The following is a 17,740-nucleotide window of genomic DNA, read 5'->3' as shown; positions in this document are numbered from 1 at the left end:
GTGGTCACCTGGAAAGGAGAATGTTTGGCTCCTGAGCGTCAGCGATGCTTGGAGCTCAAGAGCATGTGGCATCACTTTGAACCATTTAGCAGTAAGGCATTCGTTTCAACAGTGATCTGATGCCAACCAGCATGGCATGCTCAGGGCTCATGGTCTTCAAGATCAGAGGAGGCCTGAGACTGAGAGCCCAAAGATGTTATTGTCAATCCTGACTTAACAGAACATAATTTCAGGCACATCACTGACGGGCATGTTAAACCAAATTGGCACTAACACAGAACTGAGGCATTAGGAGGATAACTTAGAGAGTCCTAAAGATGTAGTAGCTAAATATAACGGATTAAGATGCTATACAAGGATTATTTTATTGCAGACAGCACTCAGTGCCTCTTTTTCAAGCTCCTTTCATACAAACCCCATTACCTACTTGCACTGGGACCATCCACCGTGACACACAAGCTTCCATTTCTACTTGCTCCCAGACAGCCCTCCTCAGGCCTCCCTTTCTGCCTGGTTATCCGGGTCATTTGTCCTTGAGCAGAAGGTGCCAGTCTGCATCCTTTAAGTACCTTATTTCCACAGACACCCAATCTAGCCTGCTGAGACACCTCCAGTCTTCTTCCTACGATTTCGAAACTCCCTGGATACCAGCCATACTCTTTTTAAGCAAGTCCCAGTATCTTTCTACAACTCATCTCCCCCCACTGACATCCTTTTCACAAATATACACAGAAATTGCCTTGCAGACTATGCCAGCTCTCTACATTTTATTGCCTGAATTCTGAACTCCAATTCACTTCCAATTTAGGACTCTCAAAGTGCTTATCTTTTAAACACAGCATTTGCTTCACTTGTCAGCACACTCAGTCCTGCTCCGAGAACACCACCAAAACAGTCGGTACAGGCAAGCTCCCAATTACAGCTCCAGGAAGGATAACAGCGATGTGTCACAGCCATGTGCCTAGGACTTCACATGCTCTAGGGCCAGCTTTGGGTGGCAGGTGATATGAATGGCTCCTGCATTTCACCCTTTAAGGAGATTTCAACACATCTGAAAGTTTTCTTTGATCCAGTGAAGCGCAGTGGACCTTCTACCTGCCACTGGAAGTCCTAACGTCTCCCTGCCCAGCTAATTCTAACCTCCAGCTTCCCTCACCTCTCTGAAGAGGGCATCTTTGCAGATCAGCATTATAGGATCACTAGAAAAATGCAGATATTTTAAAATTAAAGCCTTTCCTATACAGTACGAAGGGGTCAGAAGAGGATTTCTAGAGTTCAGACGGTGAGGGTCTGGGGACATCAGGAGACAGGAGCTCAAAGGGGAACAAGTTCTGCGCTCTGGTGTTACTGGCTGCGCTCCCATTCCACAGGTAAAGAGAAGCATGGATGGTTAAGGACTTATTACAGGGTAAGCTAAGAAGGTCATGCATATGCCCTTCTTTAATGGTTGGACTCGATGATCTTGAAGGTCTTTTCCAACCTAAATGATTCTATGATTCTACATCAAACACTTGTTCCCATGCCCAAAAAAATATGAATCAGGTTGAATCCTCTATTTGAAAAGTATACTTAAACTATCAAAACTTAAGAGTATTTAAATATTTAGCATACTGAGTATCATTATTCATAGATAGCCCGAGGGAAGGGTCCACATGGCTCTGCCTCATCTATATTCCTTTTCTGATTCACCATGGTCTACTGCCTGGACGCTGTGTTTGAACAACAGCTGCTTCAAAGACTCCCTTTGCTCCCAACACAGGGATTTCCCTTCTCTCTCCAAAATGCTGTTCTAGTGCCTGGACATATTTCTCAATACTTTATTACACGGCCACCTTCTTCCTCAAAGGTCATCTCATCCCATAAGGCTGTTAAACAATTTACAGATTAAGCACATTAGCACAATGCACTAATCCACCCCAGGACCTTCCTGTGCATTTCCTCCAGGGATACCTTACAATTAGCAATGGCCATAAGGAAGCTGGAAGAACAATGAGGCCAGCTCCTTACCCATAGATTTGAAGCACAATATCAAAACACTAAAGAGAAATTCCAATGCAAAATCATGCTGGAAAAAAGTCAGGCTGGAAAGCTCTGCCTTAAAGGAGTAAATTTATTCCTAGACAATTCAGCATATTTGATTAGGCATTAAAAGCTCCCACACAAAAACAAAAGTGTGTCCTTTTACTGGAGCATGTAACCATGGATTACACACCGATTCCAACAGCTTGACCTGTGCGGTGAGCAGAGCGCAGGATGTTCTACACAGCAGCAAGCGTTCGCTAAGAACACGCCAACTGTAAATGGGGAAGAGAGCAGTTCAAAGGCTCTCGCAGACGTGCCTCCATACTCACTTCTGCGCCCACTGAATTAAGCACTCGGAGCCTTCACTGGCAACGCCTTCTCTGCAGCCAGTGCTCAGGCAAGCTCCCTGCAGGACAGCCTCTCTGCCGCAAGGAAAAGACCCAAAAACCCTGGGAAGAGGGAGCAGCTCTGGATGAAAAGCGGGTTTTGTCCTTGGAGACTTCATTTCTCAATATACCCAAGTTCCCAGTTAATGGCAAAAGTGGGTGCCTGATACTGACTCCAAAAGGGTAAGAGAAAGAACCCAGGCAGCTGCCAGGGGAAATGCACCAGCAGTGCAACACTTACCTGTGCCGTCTCAATGATGATTCCCAGCACGTCACTATCACCTTGAGGTGGCCTGTCCAAAAGCTAGATCCAGATCCTTAAGTCACACCTGGACAGAACCACAAGGCAGCTGGCACATCTTCACGCTGGCGCCTGTACCGATTTCTACATCTGAGCAGGTGCTGCCTCTTAAGAGAGCTCTTCTTAGGAGGTGATTTGGGAAACAGCTGCTTTAACCTCTTTGGTCAGTATTTACCCAAGAAACCTGGCACAGTGTGAGAACAGAATCTGAGCCCTTTGGAAGGAAATGAGTTTATCCTGCCAGCCTGGCTTGGGTGCAACGTAACACTAGTGGGTATCACAGCTCCCTCAGAGGACCCAGCAGCTCCTCCTTCACAGGGGCACTGGGGTTTAAGAGGTTCATCCAGGCAACTGCACTGCACAACACCCAGAGGTACATCCAGATCCCTCCTTCCTGGCCAGTTCCTAGAACTGCTGAAGAAAGGAGCTTGGTGCCTTGTCAAGGTGCAAGAGGCAGAAGAAGTGACTCTGCTCTGTGAATATCCAGGCTCTGAGTCTGCGGTAGCTGACCTCAGCTCTTCAGGAGAGTCTAGCCAGAGAGGTGAGTGTGCAGGAGAGCAGTTCCTACGATAACCCTGGCACCAAGGAAGGAAAAGAACACGATTCCCTGTTATGTCAGAAGTGCCCCAGCCTGGCTGAATTCCTAAGGGACTGGGAAGGGGAAACTGCATGCACAGACATCTTAAACTGTCAGATAAGCAGAACAGTAGCAGGTGGCTCGGGTACTGCCACTTGAACCTCTTGTGGGACTCTAATACCCGGGGATGTATCAAGCCAGGCAGCGGCACACAGCTCAGTACGGAGACTGGCCCGTGCAGACCAGGGGCAGACAGACACAGAGGTACTGCCTGCAGCTCCTTGTGTGCAGCTGCCCATCTCTCAGCAGCAGGCACTGGAGCACGAGAGGGGATGCTTTCAGCTGCTCCTCTTAGAATCAGATGGATCAATCATTTGGCTGTCACTAAGAGGTGTCTATCAAACTTTTTGGAACTCACTTCTTACATTTAATGATGGGCCCAGTACACACCAGAAGGAAGAAAAACAGACAAGCTAAGTTAGCGCAACGGGCAGAGAAGCGGGCCGTAGTAGAGGACAAACACTGATCTCACATGGACCAGACACAGAAGAACACCTCGTAAGGGGAAAAAAAAAGCCAAACTACCTCAGCTCTCTTCTCCAGTGATATCAGAAGTTGGGAAGAATCAATCAGGCTTTCAAAAACCTAGGGCTATAAACAGTAAAATACCTTAGTCATCACATCATTAATGTACAGCTTTGCACCGTGAGACAGCTTCTTAGTGAGACTTCTCAACCTGATTTTACGTGTATGAAAATACATCTTGGGATTCTGAGGACTTAAAATTACTTTCTCTGTTAACTCTGCTCCTGAGATCCTTGATGGAAAAGTAGAACAAATGTCTGCTTGTGCTTTTACTGCCATCCTGGCTCAAATCTGGTACACGAAGCCCATCTGAATATTGCTAATTTCCTGCTAAGACATGGACTGTACATCACACAGCTAAGATTTCCCCTGCTGTCTATGAAAACAGGAGAGAATTACTTTCATTGTCTTGTTCTAAAGAAGACAGTTTCAGAGATTTAAATACTTAAATCTCATGTTTACAGCTTTATAGCTTTGACCCTCATTAAAAATTTAATTAATTACATGACGCACTTGATTTTAGACCCCTGTCCTTTGGGAAATCTACTTCTGGAAGCTGTTTGTTCATCCCGTGGAAGACATAACTAACTGAACTTATAGGTGGCCTGAAGTGATGGAGATGTAGGAGGACACTCGGATGCAACATCTGGTAGTTGCCAACGCATACACACACTGCAACAGCACAGCAAAACAAACCTTAAGGCAGAATGCTACTTTACATCAGACACTTCACTGTAACAAGTCAAACGCACATTGTACAGCTTGTGTTGCTGCAGAAGCCAGGAAGAACTTTCCACCTCCCTCCTGTGTCTCCCTGTACAAAATGGCTTCAGGATTTTCCCCCATTGCCGCCTTCTGGGAGCAATCATAGCCTAAGATTCAGTAAGCTGGTCACACAGTGGTACTGACAACCTCTCAGTTGCTGTCCCATTCACACATGTTGGGTTAAACAGGTTGCCAGATATGATGCAAGAAGAAATTCTCCCCCACTGAAACGAGAGAGGATCTGGGGAAGTTCGTGCCTTTCCTCAGAGTGCAGAGGGCTGTTGTCTGCCAGCACCCTCGGTGCTCTTCCACCTAACGTGTTTTCTTGTCCTGCACAGATGCAGAATGACAGCAACGCTCCTGATCTCTGATCCTGTAGCATACAGTGTTTCTTGTGATCTCTGTAGGTATTAAAGCTTTAATAAAAGTCTTGAAGGTGCCCTGTGGCTTGCAGGGGGATGGGGCGGATAATAACTGTGTGTCCTTCTGTGTTAAATACCTGTTTCCTTGTTGCCTGTAATTGATGGATAATGATAAAATAGTCCACTCAGGCGTGCCAGCCCCCATTTTCCACTGTAATCATGTTTCATTTCTAGTCAAGAACATTAACAGCCCAGTTACAGTCAAATGGAAACAGAAATTCACAACTAAAAGTTGCTGACTGCCATAGCTTTGATCTTGCATCTTCAAACTTGAAACATCGGAATTTAATCCTTTACTTGTGTGAGTCTCATAACCCAAGCAGAAAATGGCAAAATTCAAGGTACTCTTTTTGAATGTACCCCGATTCAAGGTAGCCAAACTTCCATGATTTACACTGAAAAGGTCCAACACAAACTTAACTGGGAAGAAAACAGACTAAAATCCACATATGAAGGGAATTCAAGCTCGCTCTCACTATCATAACCCTAGTTATGCAAAAAACCCCCATAGATTCTGCAGAAAAGCAGGCAGACCATTGCTCTTCTAGGAGAAGGAAACAGTGCTTCTGCCTTCCTTAACCCCAGGGAATGTGCAGTTTGACATTTTTCTTCAGCCTCTGGACTCAACCTTTTACCTTCCTGTTCCAGCAATCCAACATCAACAGTGCACCAAGGAATGGAAAAAGCAATCATCGCCAAGATAGCATAAAAGTATGAACGAACAGTTCTGATGCTGACGCTAACAAAAACAACTCATCAAGTGAAAATTGCAACAACATTTTGGTGTGCTCCCACTTATCAAAACAGTCCAGATGGAGTCTTATCGCTATAATCTGGCTCATATGCTTGTAAAACATATCTGGTGTTCCCCTTGACGTTGCTGGGATTGGGCTGAGAAGGACTGCTGTCTCTTTCACAATGACAGGTCTTGTGCAAATCATTATGGCAAAACCATGATAGAAAATGGTCTTGCTCTGGAAATTAAAGTTAGGGTGTGCTCGCTGAGATGCTTTTATTCATGTAAACTGAACCCATACAGACATTTCCCTCTCACTGCCTGTGTGTCTCCTTTAAGTAACTTCAGCCGTATCACCAGCACCATCCACCTCCCAGAGTACAGAGGGAATTTCTGACAGTGCATCTGCAATTCTGATAGTCACCAGCTTACTTAAAGGATTACTTCAAAAGCATCAAAGCAAATTAGTGGCATGAGTCCTACTAACTTTCATATAGGAGCTTGATCAAGGGATTTTACATCTTAATCCAAAATCACCTTCTGACCACGTACACAATCTATCAATTGTGGCAACACGCTATCTGTCCTACAGCCGATTTACCATACCCCTTTGAAGCATTTTGACGCTGCAATGATAAACACCTTCCAAATGGTTACACAAGAATATATTTAGAGTTTCTACAGATCTTCATAGAAAATCAATCAATCATGAATGTAAACACAATAAAAAATATACAATCTGTGAGTAAAAGTAGAACATTGCTCTTCGTTTTAAGGTGAAACTGCACCTATATGTAGCATCTGTGATTAAGATTTCCTCATTGTCACACAACTGTTCCATTAACACGTTAGGAGGAGAGGACCCGACAGCTACACAGACAGGGTAGCGTCTGTATCCTGCACGTGCATCCAAGGACTACTTCAAATCCTTTCTAGCTCAAGGCAAAATCTCACCTACAAACGAATTCAAAGGATAAGCGTGCCAGATGCCACGTCACTCAGGAAAACTCAGGAAAACGCTTCGCAGGTTGACAATGACCGAAACAAAGCTATTTCTTAGGTGTTGCTCTGCCAATGAGTGCTCTACAATACAACTTTAGCCCTATGGAAGAGGCAGAGAGCAGACTTATCTGTGGTACACATTGCACTTCATATTCACAAGCAAAAGTTTTCAAGTACCCCCATTTTTACAACAGCCATGCTGAGCATGACCAAAGGTCCAGCTGCCCAACAGTGGTTCCTCACTTTGAGCCACCAGTTAGGGAGCACCCACCCCCATGCACCTTTGGACGCTGCACAGTGGCATGCGGTACCCACCAGGAGTGAGTGATGCACTGCAAGTACTGGTATATCACATCATACGATCAATCAGCCAGAGAGGACTGGACACTTATCTTGGCAATCACTCATGGATCAAGTTATTGAAAGAAATTTCAAGAAATCACAATTATGCTTTAACATTTGCCAGCTCAAGCTCCCAGCACTGTAAATAGAACATCTATCCCAACAGAGAAAAACTTGATTAACAAGGCATGTAAGATCTACAGAGAAAGAATGGATATTTCAGAGATACATCATCAAACAGATTTGTTAATGTCAACCAGCAAAAAAATCCCAACAAACCCATAACCAGAACATAAATGTCTAGGGGCCAGAGAGAGAGCAGTTTCATTTTAGAGAAGGGGAGGGAGAGATGCTTTACGTGGAACAACCTATTAATATAGCAGCCCAAGTGAAGTTCACACAGCATAGATAATTCTGCAATATACAGCAATATTTGAGTCCTGAGATAACCCTGCTGGGCTATACGTCCCCAGCAGCAATCAGAGATACTAAGGAAGTCCTGCTTAAGCATCTGCTGCATGCTCCAAGCAGCTCACCCAGAAGCTGTCCTCTGGGAAAATCCCATTACAGAGCAGCAGTTCAGCAGCAGCAAATGCATACGATCCTCATCACACGGGTACGGTAAGGCTGAAGGAAAAAAGGAGGAAGGCACAAAGGAGGACAGGATTTTGGAATAAGAGCAGGGAGGTAGAGGGACATGGCAAGCTGGGATCACACAAGTAGAGCAAGAAGATGCAGCTTCACAACTCTTCCAGTTAAAAGTGCACTTATTTTAAAATACATTGGTTAGCATGGTTTGCTTCCTGAGGCAAGGCAGGACAGAGCTGCCAAGAAGAATGTTGTAGGTTTTTTTATCTGGGTAGGGCTAGAAAAAACACATTGATGGGCAACTACCACTGGCTGAAGGAAGAGTGTGTGAAGTCTTTGGCAGAAGATCTCTTACAACCTCCTGTGCCAAAGGAAGAGAGGCTAAGAGGATTCACACAGCTTGAACAGTTGAGACGACAGAAGATGTTGAGATGACAGAAGAGAAGAAGGTCCAGAGAAGTATTTTCAGTACCAGAATCTTTTGGCAGTCACATTTTACAACAAAAGACACCCTTCTCTGCACAAGGAAGGTCTCTGTAGCACGCAGAGATTAAGGCAGTCCTTCCAAACAGAAAAGCAGACAGTGCATTTACCACAACGTCACTGAGGATATACACATGTACACCCACGCACCCAGCCCTGTCACAGGTCATTGCAGGCAGATCCGACTGCTTATTCACAGGCAAACCTCTGCCCAGCACTAGGAGCCTCCCACTGCAGACTTCCGTACTGATCTCAGAGGCTTACAGCTCCCATTGAATGATGGTAGGATGCAGCGATTAGTGAGACCCAAGTGGGAATGAACAAACGATTGACTCAACATGTCAAGCCCCAGTGATGCAAGACCAGGGTGAGCTTGTGACGAGGTCACACACTGAATCAGACACAAAAAAAGAAACAAATCAGCTCTGCTGCCTGGAAACACACTCATCTGATTACAAGGTAGCCTACGGAGGGAACTTTCCATAGGTCACCTGATCATAAAAATTACTCCATAATGTGCATGTTTCCCAAATCATTAGGATGTTTATAGAAGAAACACTGCCTAGGTATACAAGCCTTTCCCCTCTCTATACACACACTCAAAGTGGAAGACTCCAAAAGGTAATTCTAGAAATCCATGCAGTCAAAAGCAGGAGGGGAAAAAAAAAAAAAAAAAGGAGAGATGTGTGCTAATGATACAACCTGAGCAAAATCCATGCACCTAATATACAACAAGAAAAGCAGAAGATAATTCCAGCTGATAACCCAAAGAGGACGTATCAAAAGCAAGGCCATCTCCAGCACCCTTATCCTAACATGCAGTGGATTTCAGTGTATTTGTGGACACGCTCAATTGTCACCACCACCCTCAACTGCAGGTTACAGCTAAAGAGACGGACTGATGTTGTCAAGTGAGTCAACGATGGATACCAGACAGCCTGAGACAATACCCTTGAGGCGGGTGTCATCTTCCACTACAGGGGCATTTTGCAGGTTCTAGAAAAAAATGCCAGACTCCACAGCTCAGCATATCCTACCAAAAGGAAAACAATTATTTTTGATGTTTGGACACAGGTTTTCTTTTACAAATTGCACCGCAGGCTTCAATAAATACTCCAAGGCTACAGGTGACCAGAGCAGATACATTCTCAGGGTAACCACAAGCTCCTTCTGTGGTTATCTTAACTGGGAAGCCACACAGAGTTGTGACTGGTTACTGCAAATGTTTTCAGGACAGAAAGTCCTAGGCTTTGCCTGCTTGTCACAGCATCTTGTGGATTTTAACACCAACAGCTACAGTGAAAAGCCTGTGAAATCTGATCTGTACCAGAACCTATGTTCACACTAAATGCAGAAAAGCACTACAGTGAATGGATAAAAGGGGACGGGCTCAGAGCAGGAGAAACACACTGAGAAAGCTGATGCTTCCAGTTGCACGGTGGTGGGATGTGCTCAAGTAAAGTGAGCACCCACAAAATCCAGTAAGAATCCCTCTTACCCTCTCCAGCAAGAAACAAGCATGGAATGGAGGTATCGCTGTGCTCAGCAAGCTGAACCAGGACCGCACAGCACTGCAGGGGAAACCGCTCTCCGAAACGTGCCGGTCTCAGCGCAGGAAGGCACAAGAGCAAGTCTTGGAACAACCGCTCTAGCATATGCCTGGAGACCTCCACAATAATTTACAAAGTATGTATTTTTAAAAGTTTATGCTATAGCTCTCCCATTTTTGCCCTCTTACTTAAGAAACAGGAGGAAAGGATTACAAAGATGTTAGTTACTAGCAACAAAAGCGAGGAAATATTCACGCTGCCAGTGTTGCTAAGTTTGAGGCCTGAGAAGATTTGGAGACAATACCACATAGTCAGTCAAGACTAATAATTTGCTCCTAAGCTTAAAAAAAGTTTTTTCTGCTTCCATATGTATAACAACCAGCTGCACACCTCAGCTAAAACAGTAAAATATCCAGGCAGCAGAGAAAGGATCTCTCCATCTCTCCTCCTTCACCTGCCTTTATGATACGCGACAGTACACGAAGGGTACTTCATTTCCCACCTGATCTTCTTGCACCCAATAACAAGCTTATTACATGTGTTTCTTCTACAGGTGAAGGAGAAGCGCAAGAGAGAACTCAGGTACTCAATGGGATCCCAACGCATGTGAAGAACAAGAGCCGTGGGATGTATTCCTGAAGTTGTCTTCTAAGAAGCCAAAATGGTGCCCCAAGACAGGAACACTACTACACCATGGGCTACACCAACCCTTAATGCAAAGAAAATGCAGTAAGATAAATGCCACGCCACAGTACAACCTTTCAAAATGAGAATAAAGGAGGGAAAGATTATTTAGGAAAAAACACGTGACTGAGCAGATGGAAACCCCATTTTCCATTCAGAATACCTGTGCCTCCCCAAAGGAAAAGCAGCTCATCACAGACAGAAAAGAGGTCTCCTCTCATAAATGTCAAACGACAGCCGACTTGTAACAAAAGACAACAGGAGCATCACAACCATCAGGCTACAACAAGGGCTGCACTCAGGTTCTGCAAAACAACTCAACAGCCCACCTGCCCTACCGGGGCAAAGAGCCTCCCAAAGACAGCAGGAGAGCTGGCAGCCGGCGCTTCGCTCAGCCAAACCTGCCGCCCAACACGTCCGCACTAGCAACAACGGCAATCCATCCGTTTCACATACGTTAGATGGGACCCTTTAGCTGTAATAAATTGCCAACGCAACAATCAACAAGGCAAAGCAATTAATAAGGGGGGTATTTTCGTTACGTTAGCTACAGCAATTAATACAAGTGGAATGAAAATCCCCTACAAAATTAGGGCAACATAGAAGATGGACGTTTCCTTATCACGATGTACTTAATAGAAAGCCCCCTCAAATCTCAGCGGTCACATACACATGCTAGACTTACTGAATGGAGAGAGTTGGACCTGGTAAATCTGTAGCTAGCAAATTTGGGAATTATCTTAATTGAGTGCTGGTCTGTGATGAGTAAAATAAAAGGATTTCACAATATAGGAATTATACGATATAGGCATACAGCAAATTGTTCTTGAGGCAGGGGCAGCTAAACAGGAATTAAACAGCGTCAAAAACACTGTCTCTGCAAAAGCTATTTATTCCTAGCCTACAGATGACTGAGAAAGAGGCAGGTTGACTAGTGAGGGGCTAGGATGTCACTGTGGGCTGACACTGTTTTGCTATTTATGCTCTCACAAGTGACTGAATTTGACAGGGATAGCTGATAACCTTCCGAAAATAACTGAACTACCAAGGAATCTAAGTCCTAGCTAACACAGGTTTTGGTTTTTGCAGCTTGTAAAAATGCAGATTAATTCTCAGTCTAAGCAGATCTTAGAAATCTACCCTGGAAGATATTAAAATGGGATATTTATTGTCTAAGGACAACTGAATTGCCTAACTCCCTTTCTGGATATCTCTATTTGGCTTTTACTGAGAACTTAAAAAGTCAGCTCCCTCCCTTGCAGCAGGTCAGATACAAATCTTACTACTTATCTCTTTTTAAAAAAAAAAATTAAATAGAAAGCCTTTTTTTTTTCATGTTCAATCAAGAGCAACATAGAGAAGTCAACCTATGTGGGGCAATCTAGAGGTTACAACTCTCCTGACCAAATTCATATAGCTTGGGTCACCCCAGGCCAAAAAGCACATTTCTTGCTTCACTAATTACAAACTACTGTCGCTCTACTAAAACACAGTGAAGATTGGAACATGCAGGCTTTGGAGATTATCCCCTCCAGCCACTCCATCTTCCAGGTTTCCTCTCCACACACACAGAGCCATGTATAGCAGGAAGGAAAACTGGAAGACTTCGTACCCTACCTGTTTTTAACGTGTGCCCGGTAGCGTGCACGGCTGGGACCATCACCCCCACTGCTAGCGGGGTTCTGGCAGCACCCTTCCTGAATGTTGGAAGGGAGACAGGGTAAAAAATTATCCAGCCTGAAGGCCTGCTATAACTGCTGCTGGGGAGGGTCAATGTAAGCAGCAGTTGAATGCCAGCCAGAACCTCCTCATGTGCATGTGTGTACAGTGATTTACTGGGCACCTCTAGGAACTCAGTTCAATTTAAGGACTGGTGCTTACAGGCTCTTTGCTGTAGCAATGGACTGAATCTGATCAAGTCAAACACCTGTCCAGGTATGTAGGGATGCTCCAAATGGGAGAAGGGGCAGAGCAGGCATCAACAACAGGAAAAAGAGGAATTCCCAAATTTCCAGGTGTTTGGGAATTGCTCTCGCATAGGGAGACATTATTTCATGTGAGCAGAACTGGGGAGAGAATACGGAGAGGCCTTTGGTTAAAAGGAGTGTCATGCATAATTACAAATTCCCCAGTGACAACAAAATAAATTGGGAATTGTAGCAACACTGAAGGGGAAATAAAAGTTGTCACTGATGGCAAAAGTAATAATTAATTCTGGAGCCTTCTCTCTTTGTGCTCCCCACCAACACCCCAGTGGGAATGCACCAGGCTCTTTCCCAGCAACAGAATTATTTCTGTAAAACATTTTCTAAGTTGCAGTACCTCTGTAACTGAAAATAGAGGCAACTGCGAGCGCTTAGTGGGACCTCTGAAACCCCAGCTGTGAAGACTCATTAACTGTAAGTACATTTTTGCAGATGCACAGCTCTGAATCTGACTCATGACTCTCCTCCCATGACAGCAAGACTTGGTATTCAGGTAAAAAGGCTTTAGATAATTGATATGGATTCTTAGTCAGGCAAATTAGGAGGAAGAAGGCAGTAGAGAGGAGAATTAAGGGATGTAGTGAAGGAAGGGGAATCAATCGCTTAGTGGTTTTTCTTGAGTGATCCATCACCTGCAGTTCCAAGGCACAGGGAGGGTGGTGCAAGATGGGAATCTGTCTCACCTAACAAATTTTATGCATCTTACTCTTGTATAGTGGACAACAGCTCTAGCCTCAAATACCAGGTCAGAGTAAAGGCTCCCCTTGGGTACTTATTCACTGGGGATTTAAGCCATTTTGCACTTTTAAGGGCTGGAAATGTTCAGATTTACCAGGCGCAACTGCATGTAGGGTAGTCCTCATGTTTGCAGCTCCAGCTTGCCAAAGGACAGGATAGATATGGAGGAGACGCACAATTAAGAATCTCTCCCACACACAAGGCATATGGAAAAGTGGAGCGTGCAAGTCATAGTTGACTCAGAGCTGCATACCAGAGGCCTCACCTACAGTCACATGTGTGTGTGTGTGTGCACGCACAGCCGGGGGAGGCATTTAACGCTAGCAGAGATCTTTCCGACTGGATTTCAGCATGAGTACAAAAGCATCAGGGCCATAACCTGCATTAGGAGTCTGTCAGCCACCATCCTCTGACTCTAGCCAGTGTGCCGACATACGCTAGGGAGGAGGGCAGACCATTTGGTGTCCAGCAGCTCTTTCACACTGGCATTTCTAAGCCATTTACAAGTTTCTGGAAACAATATTTAAACCGCAGTGTTGTGTATTATACAAGAACAGATCTTCCTTTGAATGGTTCAAAAAAAAGTCATTGGCTTTCCACCACCCCACCAAAAAAAATTTTAAAAATCTTCTAGCAGCATTGACCGAAGTTTAAAGCAACCTGGTTGGCTTCCATGCATCCGATGGCCTCTTCCAAGAGTGAAAACTCCACGCAGACATAGCCATAGTCGTAACCTGGGGACAGCATTTAAATACAGACGGGAGTCATGTTAGTGCCTTGTCATAAAGAAAGCCACATTACATATTCAGTTTCCCTTTCCCTCCAATGACAAACCCTCTAACCACCACCCCTCTACTCCAGAATGAAAAGGAGAGAAATCAGGGACTAGCTGGATGATGATTAACTGTGCAGTTTATCATGAATGTTAATAGTACAGTGTTCCCACTTCCCCTTACACAATCCAGTGACAGGCACACCCTTCCTTAGGGCAAGAAATAATTGCTTTGTTTTTTTTTTTAAAGGCATAGTGATTTTCCATTGCTAGTTTCACATTTTGTGCTACCTCGGAGGCAGTGCTCTCCAAAGCAAGTGTTGATAAGTCATTTCAAAGTACTTTGCTGCAAATGTATTTTACATGAATAGCCAGCATTTTAATTGGGCAGTATTTCAGAAAGAACTAACGTGATTCCTTTGCCTTTGCTATTCTTCCTTCAACGCCTGCTTACTTTTGAAGTCCAATCCCTTGTATTATGAAAAAGTACAGCAGAGCAGGAATGAGAACTCCAACTTTCTGGTATAGATGTTATTGCACATGTAACAAGAGGGCGTGGGAGCTCAAGTTTAGATGCAAGAAACTAGAGAGCCTTTACTCTTCTCACTCCTTGGAAAGCTGTCATCTCAGTCAGTGGCAGAAGGGACCCGCTGACTCAACTGTGTACTCCAGTTACCTACGCTGAAATGTTATGTCCCACAGTAAAGTGCAGGGTGAACACTACAGAAGCTAAGACCATCCTAAGAGCCATCCTTAGCGTTGAAACCATCTCCGAGAACTGAAGCGCTGAGGAACAACCTAAAGTCACAACCTGACCCTTCACATGCCAAGGCCACCTCACTCCAAAACAGTGCTTTCCAGATGATCATGGGCTGAGATGCTTCTACACGGACAAACAGTGAGAGGAAAGGCTTGGTTCCCTCTTCCTGCTGCTCTTTTGGCTGGTTAGGAGCGAGAGGAAAGCCAGTCTGCATGTGGATTGTACCATTTTAGGCACCTAGCTGTGCCGGTGAAGAGCGTGTCTCCTCTCCTAAAGATGCACATCTTAATACCAGTACCTTCGAACCAGGTACGTATGTGGTTCCTATTGCTTCAGCCCCTCACCTTCCACGGGAAGGTAACTCCACGCACACTTCTTTCAGGCAAGGCATTCCAGTCTGGTGGAAAACAACCCCCATCTCCCCCAAGCCTACACCAACGAACATATCCTGCACTCTCCAATTTTTCCTTCTCTGTTTCTTTACCTTCTTTGTACTTAACCACATCAGAGACGAGGCCATACAAAACTGTTTCATCATCAAACCCTACTGATTTTTTTTTTTAATTCTGGGAGCTCTTTGCACACTGTTCTAATGACACAATCCTGACTTTGCACATTTGCCTTTATAACGAGACTCCAATTTGAATGTAGCTCCTCCTCTGCCTCGCATAGGAATTTATTCCCCTTCCCCATATTATTTTAGTCAATATAATAACACCAGAGGGAAATTTATCAATCTGGGTGCTTTTCAGCTCAGTGAAAGACGCAGGCCAGCAGCACACCATCTGTGGTGGAATGCAGCTAAAGCCACTCGATATTCTTACATGAAGTGGGCACCTGGAACTAGAGGTACGGTTTCAGCTGGCAGAATCGACAGAATCAAATTCACCCAGCTGTTCCCATAGCATCCATTCTGCTCTGCAGTTCCAGCCACACTAAATCACATTTTGAAAATGAAGCAGTCCTCCTCTCTGCAGAAGAGAGCTGCTCTCCAGGAGCAGTGCTGCCCCTTGCTGGGAGCCTGTTTTGCATTCTGGGCAGACACCTCTGCTACTTCACAGCGCAGCAGGCAGGCTCACACGGTACATTTTAAAGTCTTATTCAAATCCAGAACTCTAGAGTCACTTCTCTCCCTCCTGATCAGAAAAGGGCTACATGAATGGTATTTGTCAGCCTGTAAGGCTCACAATTCCTCTTCATGGAGAGGATTTTTGAAAGCTGCCTTACGCAGCAAGCTAGGATCAGAGTGCTGTCTTCTTTCCATGTGCATATGAAGTAGGGGTCTCCTGACAGACAGAAAGCAAGATTGCAGAAGTTTTCACTCTATTTGCTCTACAATGAGAGGAAGTTTACATCCAGTCCTTGTGAAGTGAATGAGTGATCTAGACGTGGATTTAATCCAGCATGACACAACTGAGAGTGCAACGCTGAATGTTATACGTAGATAAAAAAGCTGAGATGCTTGGAGGAACGTACACTACAGGATCATCCCAAGCATCACGTGGAGACAGTTAAGGGGAAGTCCAGCACATTTCTCCTTGTGCACTTTCTTACCTCTGCCCTCCCCCACCAAACTCCACCCCCCTAATAAGCATAGCTGCAGTAACATGTACAACAAGAAACAAAACCAGAAACTGTGGCCCCATATCCTGCCAAAAAGCAGCTTCGGGCCAGATGCTCAGCTCTTGTGGTCAGGTTGCAGAGGGACGCAGTGTTCTGCAATTCACTATGAGCTGTCCTTGCATAGACAGCACCAAAGTAGTGATGCAAGAAGAGAGCAGCCTGGAGCCGCTGCTCTGCTCCGAACTGCTGATGAAGATCTGCAGGGGCTTGAGACGCTTTCCCCTGACCCCAGATCCAGCCCTTTGCATAGATCTGACAAGCACGCTCAGTATGAGCGCGCTACGGAGTAACATCATCCTTGGACGGTACAGCACCTCTGCCCTGTCCCCCTGCCCCCAGCTGCACGAGAGCATCCTTCCATTTTAGACCATAATGGAAAGGCCACTAAAATGGAGGTCTGTGGCACAATGGCATTGCTACAGAGCACCTTCAAAATGCAATGTTTGCTGATTTTTCCACGATCTGCAATAATCACATTACCCAGAGCACAACACCTGAAACAAAACCAAGTGACTTGAGGCTGGTGCTTAAGGGAGAGCAGCTACAGAGGCTCCCGCCACCAACTGTTGTGTCTCTTCCCTGCCTCCTCTGTAGGGCCGGTTCAGCTCTGTGTGTCAGCTGCTGAGCTTGCATATTTTTATTTCTGAAGCCTTCACACAGTTTCCCTGTCAGAACGCAGCAATTCAGCTGCTGTTACCAGAAGCAGGGCATGGGATTTTGACAGAGACATGGGGCCAGGCACCTAATGGCACGAATTGGTTCAATAGGCATCCCAAGGTAAGCTGACGTCCCCTGTGAATGAGAGCTCTTGGACACTCACTGGTATTCTTCAGGTCATAATAATAAAACCAAAGTGATCAAACCAGCAAAGCAAAATCACTGCTGAGACTACAGCATGTTTTTTTTGACTCAAGGTGGCCTAAATTCATATGCAAGGTTTCACATGAAGATATAAATAAATCCTGGTCTCTTCTTAATTTGATCCTTCACTTACTGATTAGCACAATACTACAGTTTCAGGATCCACAAAAAAGTAGAATTCGCAAGATGCACAAGAAAAGAAGTGCTTTATGTTTTGGCAGAAGCATACGTGATCAACACAGACTGTCAAAAAGGAAAGAAATCAGTATTTCCCCCCACGCAACCTCTGAGCATGCTGCAGCACAGTTACACTGTCCAAATGAACTTTCCAACGGGAACAGTCCTCCAACACTTGAACTCATACAGATTTTGGCCCTATCCTAGCCATAAAACACACGTGTCCTCATCTCCCCCCATGTTTTAGGTCAACTGTGTAAAAGGACTTTTGTACCTTATTTAACTACTTCCTCTCAGCTGCGCAAGTCTACAGTATCACAGGCTGTATATGACGGGTGAAACGAGAACACAAGGAGAGTGTGCACATAAAATCCAGAGAAC

General features: G+C 44.9%; 1 protein-coding gene across 2 annotated transcripts in view; it reads right to left on the bottom strand.

The window, feature by feature from the left end:
- Positions 1 to 17,740, bottom strand: part of RBM6 (RNA binding motif protein 6) — a 60,208-nt gene that overhangs the window by 23,041 nt on the left and 19,427 nt on the right. For both annotated transcript variants that reach the window (XM_072875706.1, XM_072875708.1), the window contains exon 6: positions 13,827 to 13,900. In XM_072875706.1, the coding sequence (XP_072731807.1) occupies positions 13,827 to 13,900 (74 nt within the window). The remainder of the gene's footprint in view (positions 1 to 13,826; positions 13,901 to 17,740) is intronic.

The sequence above is a fragment of the Ciconia boyciana genome, chromosome 11 (genome assembly GCF_034638445.1).
Source record: "Ciconia boyciana chromosome 11, ASM3463844v1, whole genome shotgun sequence".
NCBI lineage: Eukaryota > Metazoa > Chordata > Aves > Ciconiiformes > Ciconiidae > Ciconia > Ciconia boyciana.
The sequence above is the reverse complement of the archived record's forward strand: the minus strand, read 5'-3'. Positions and strand labels throughout refer to the sequence as shown.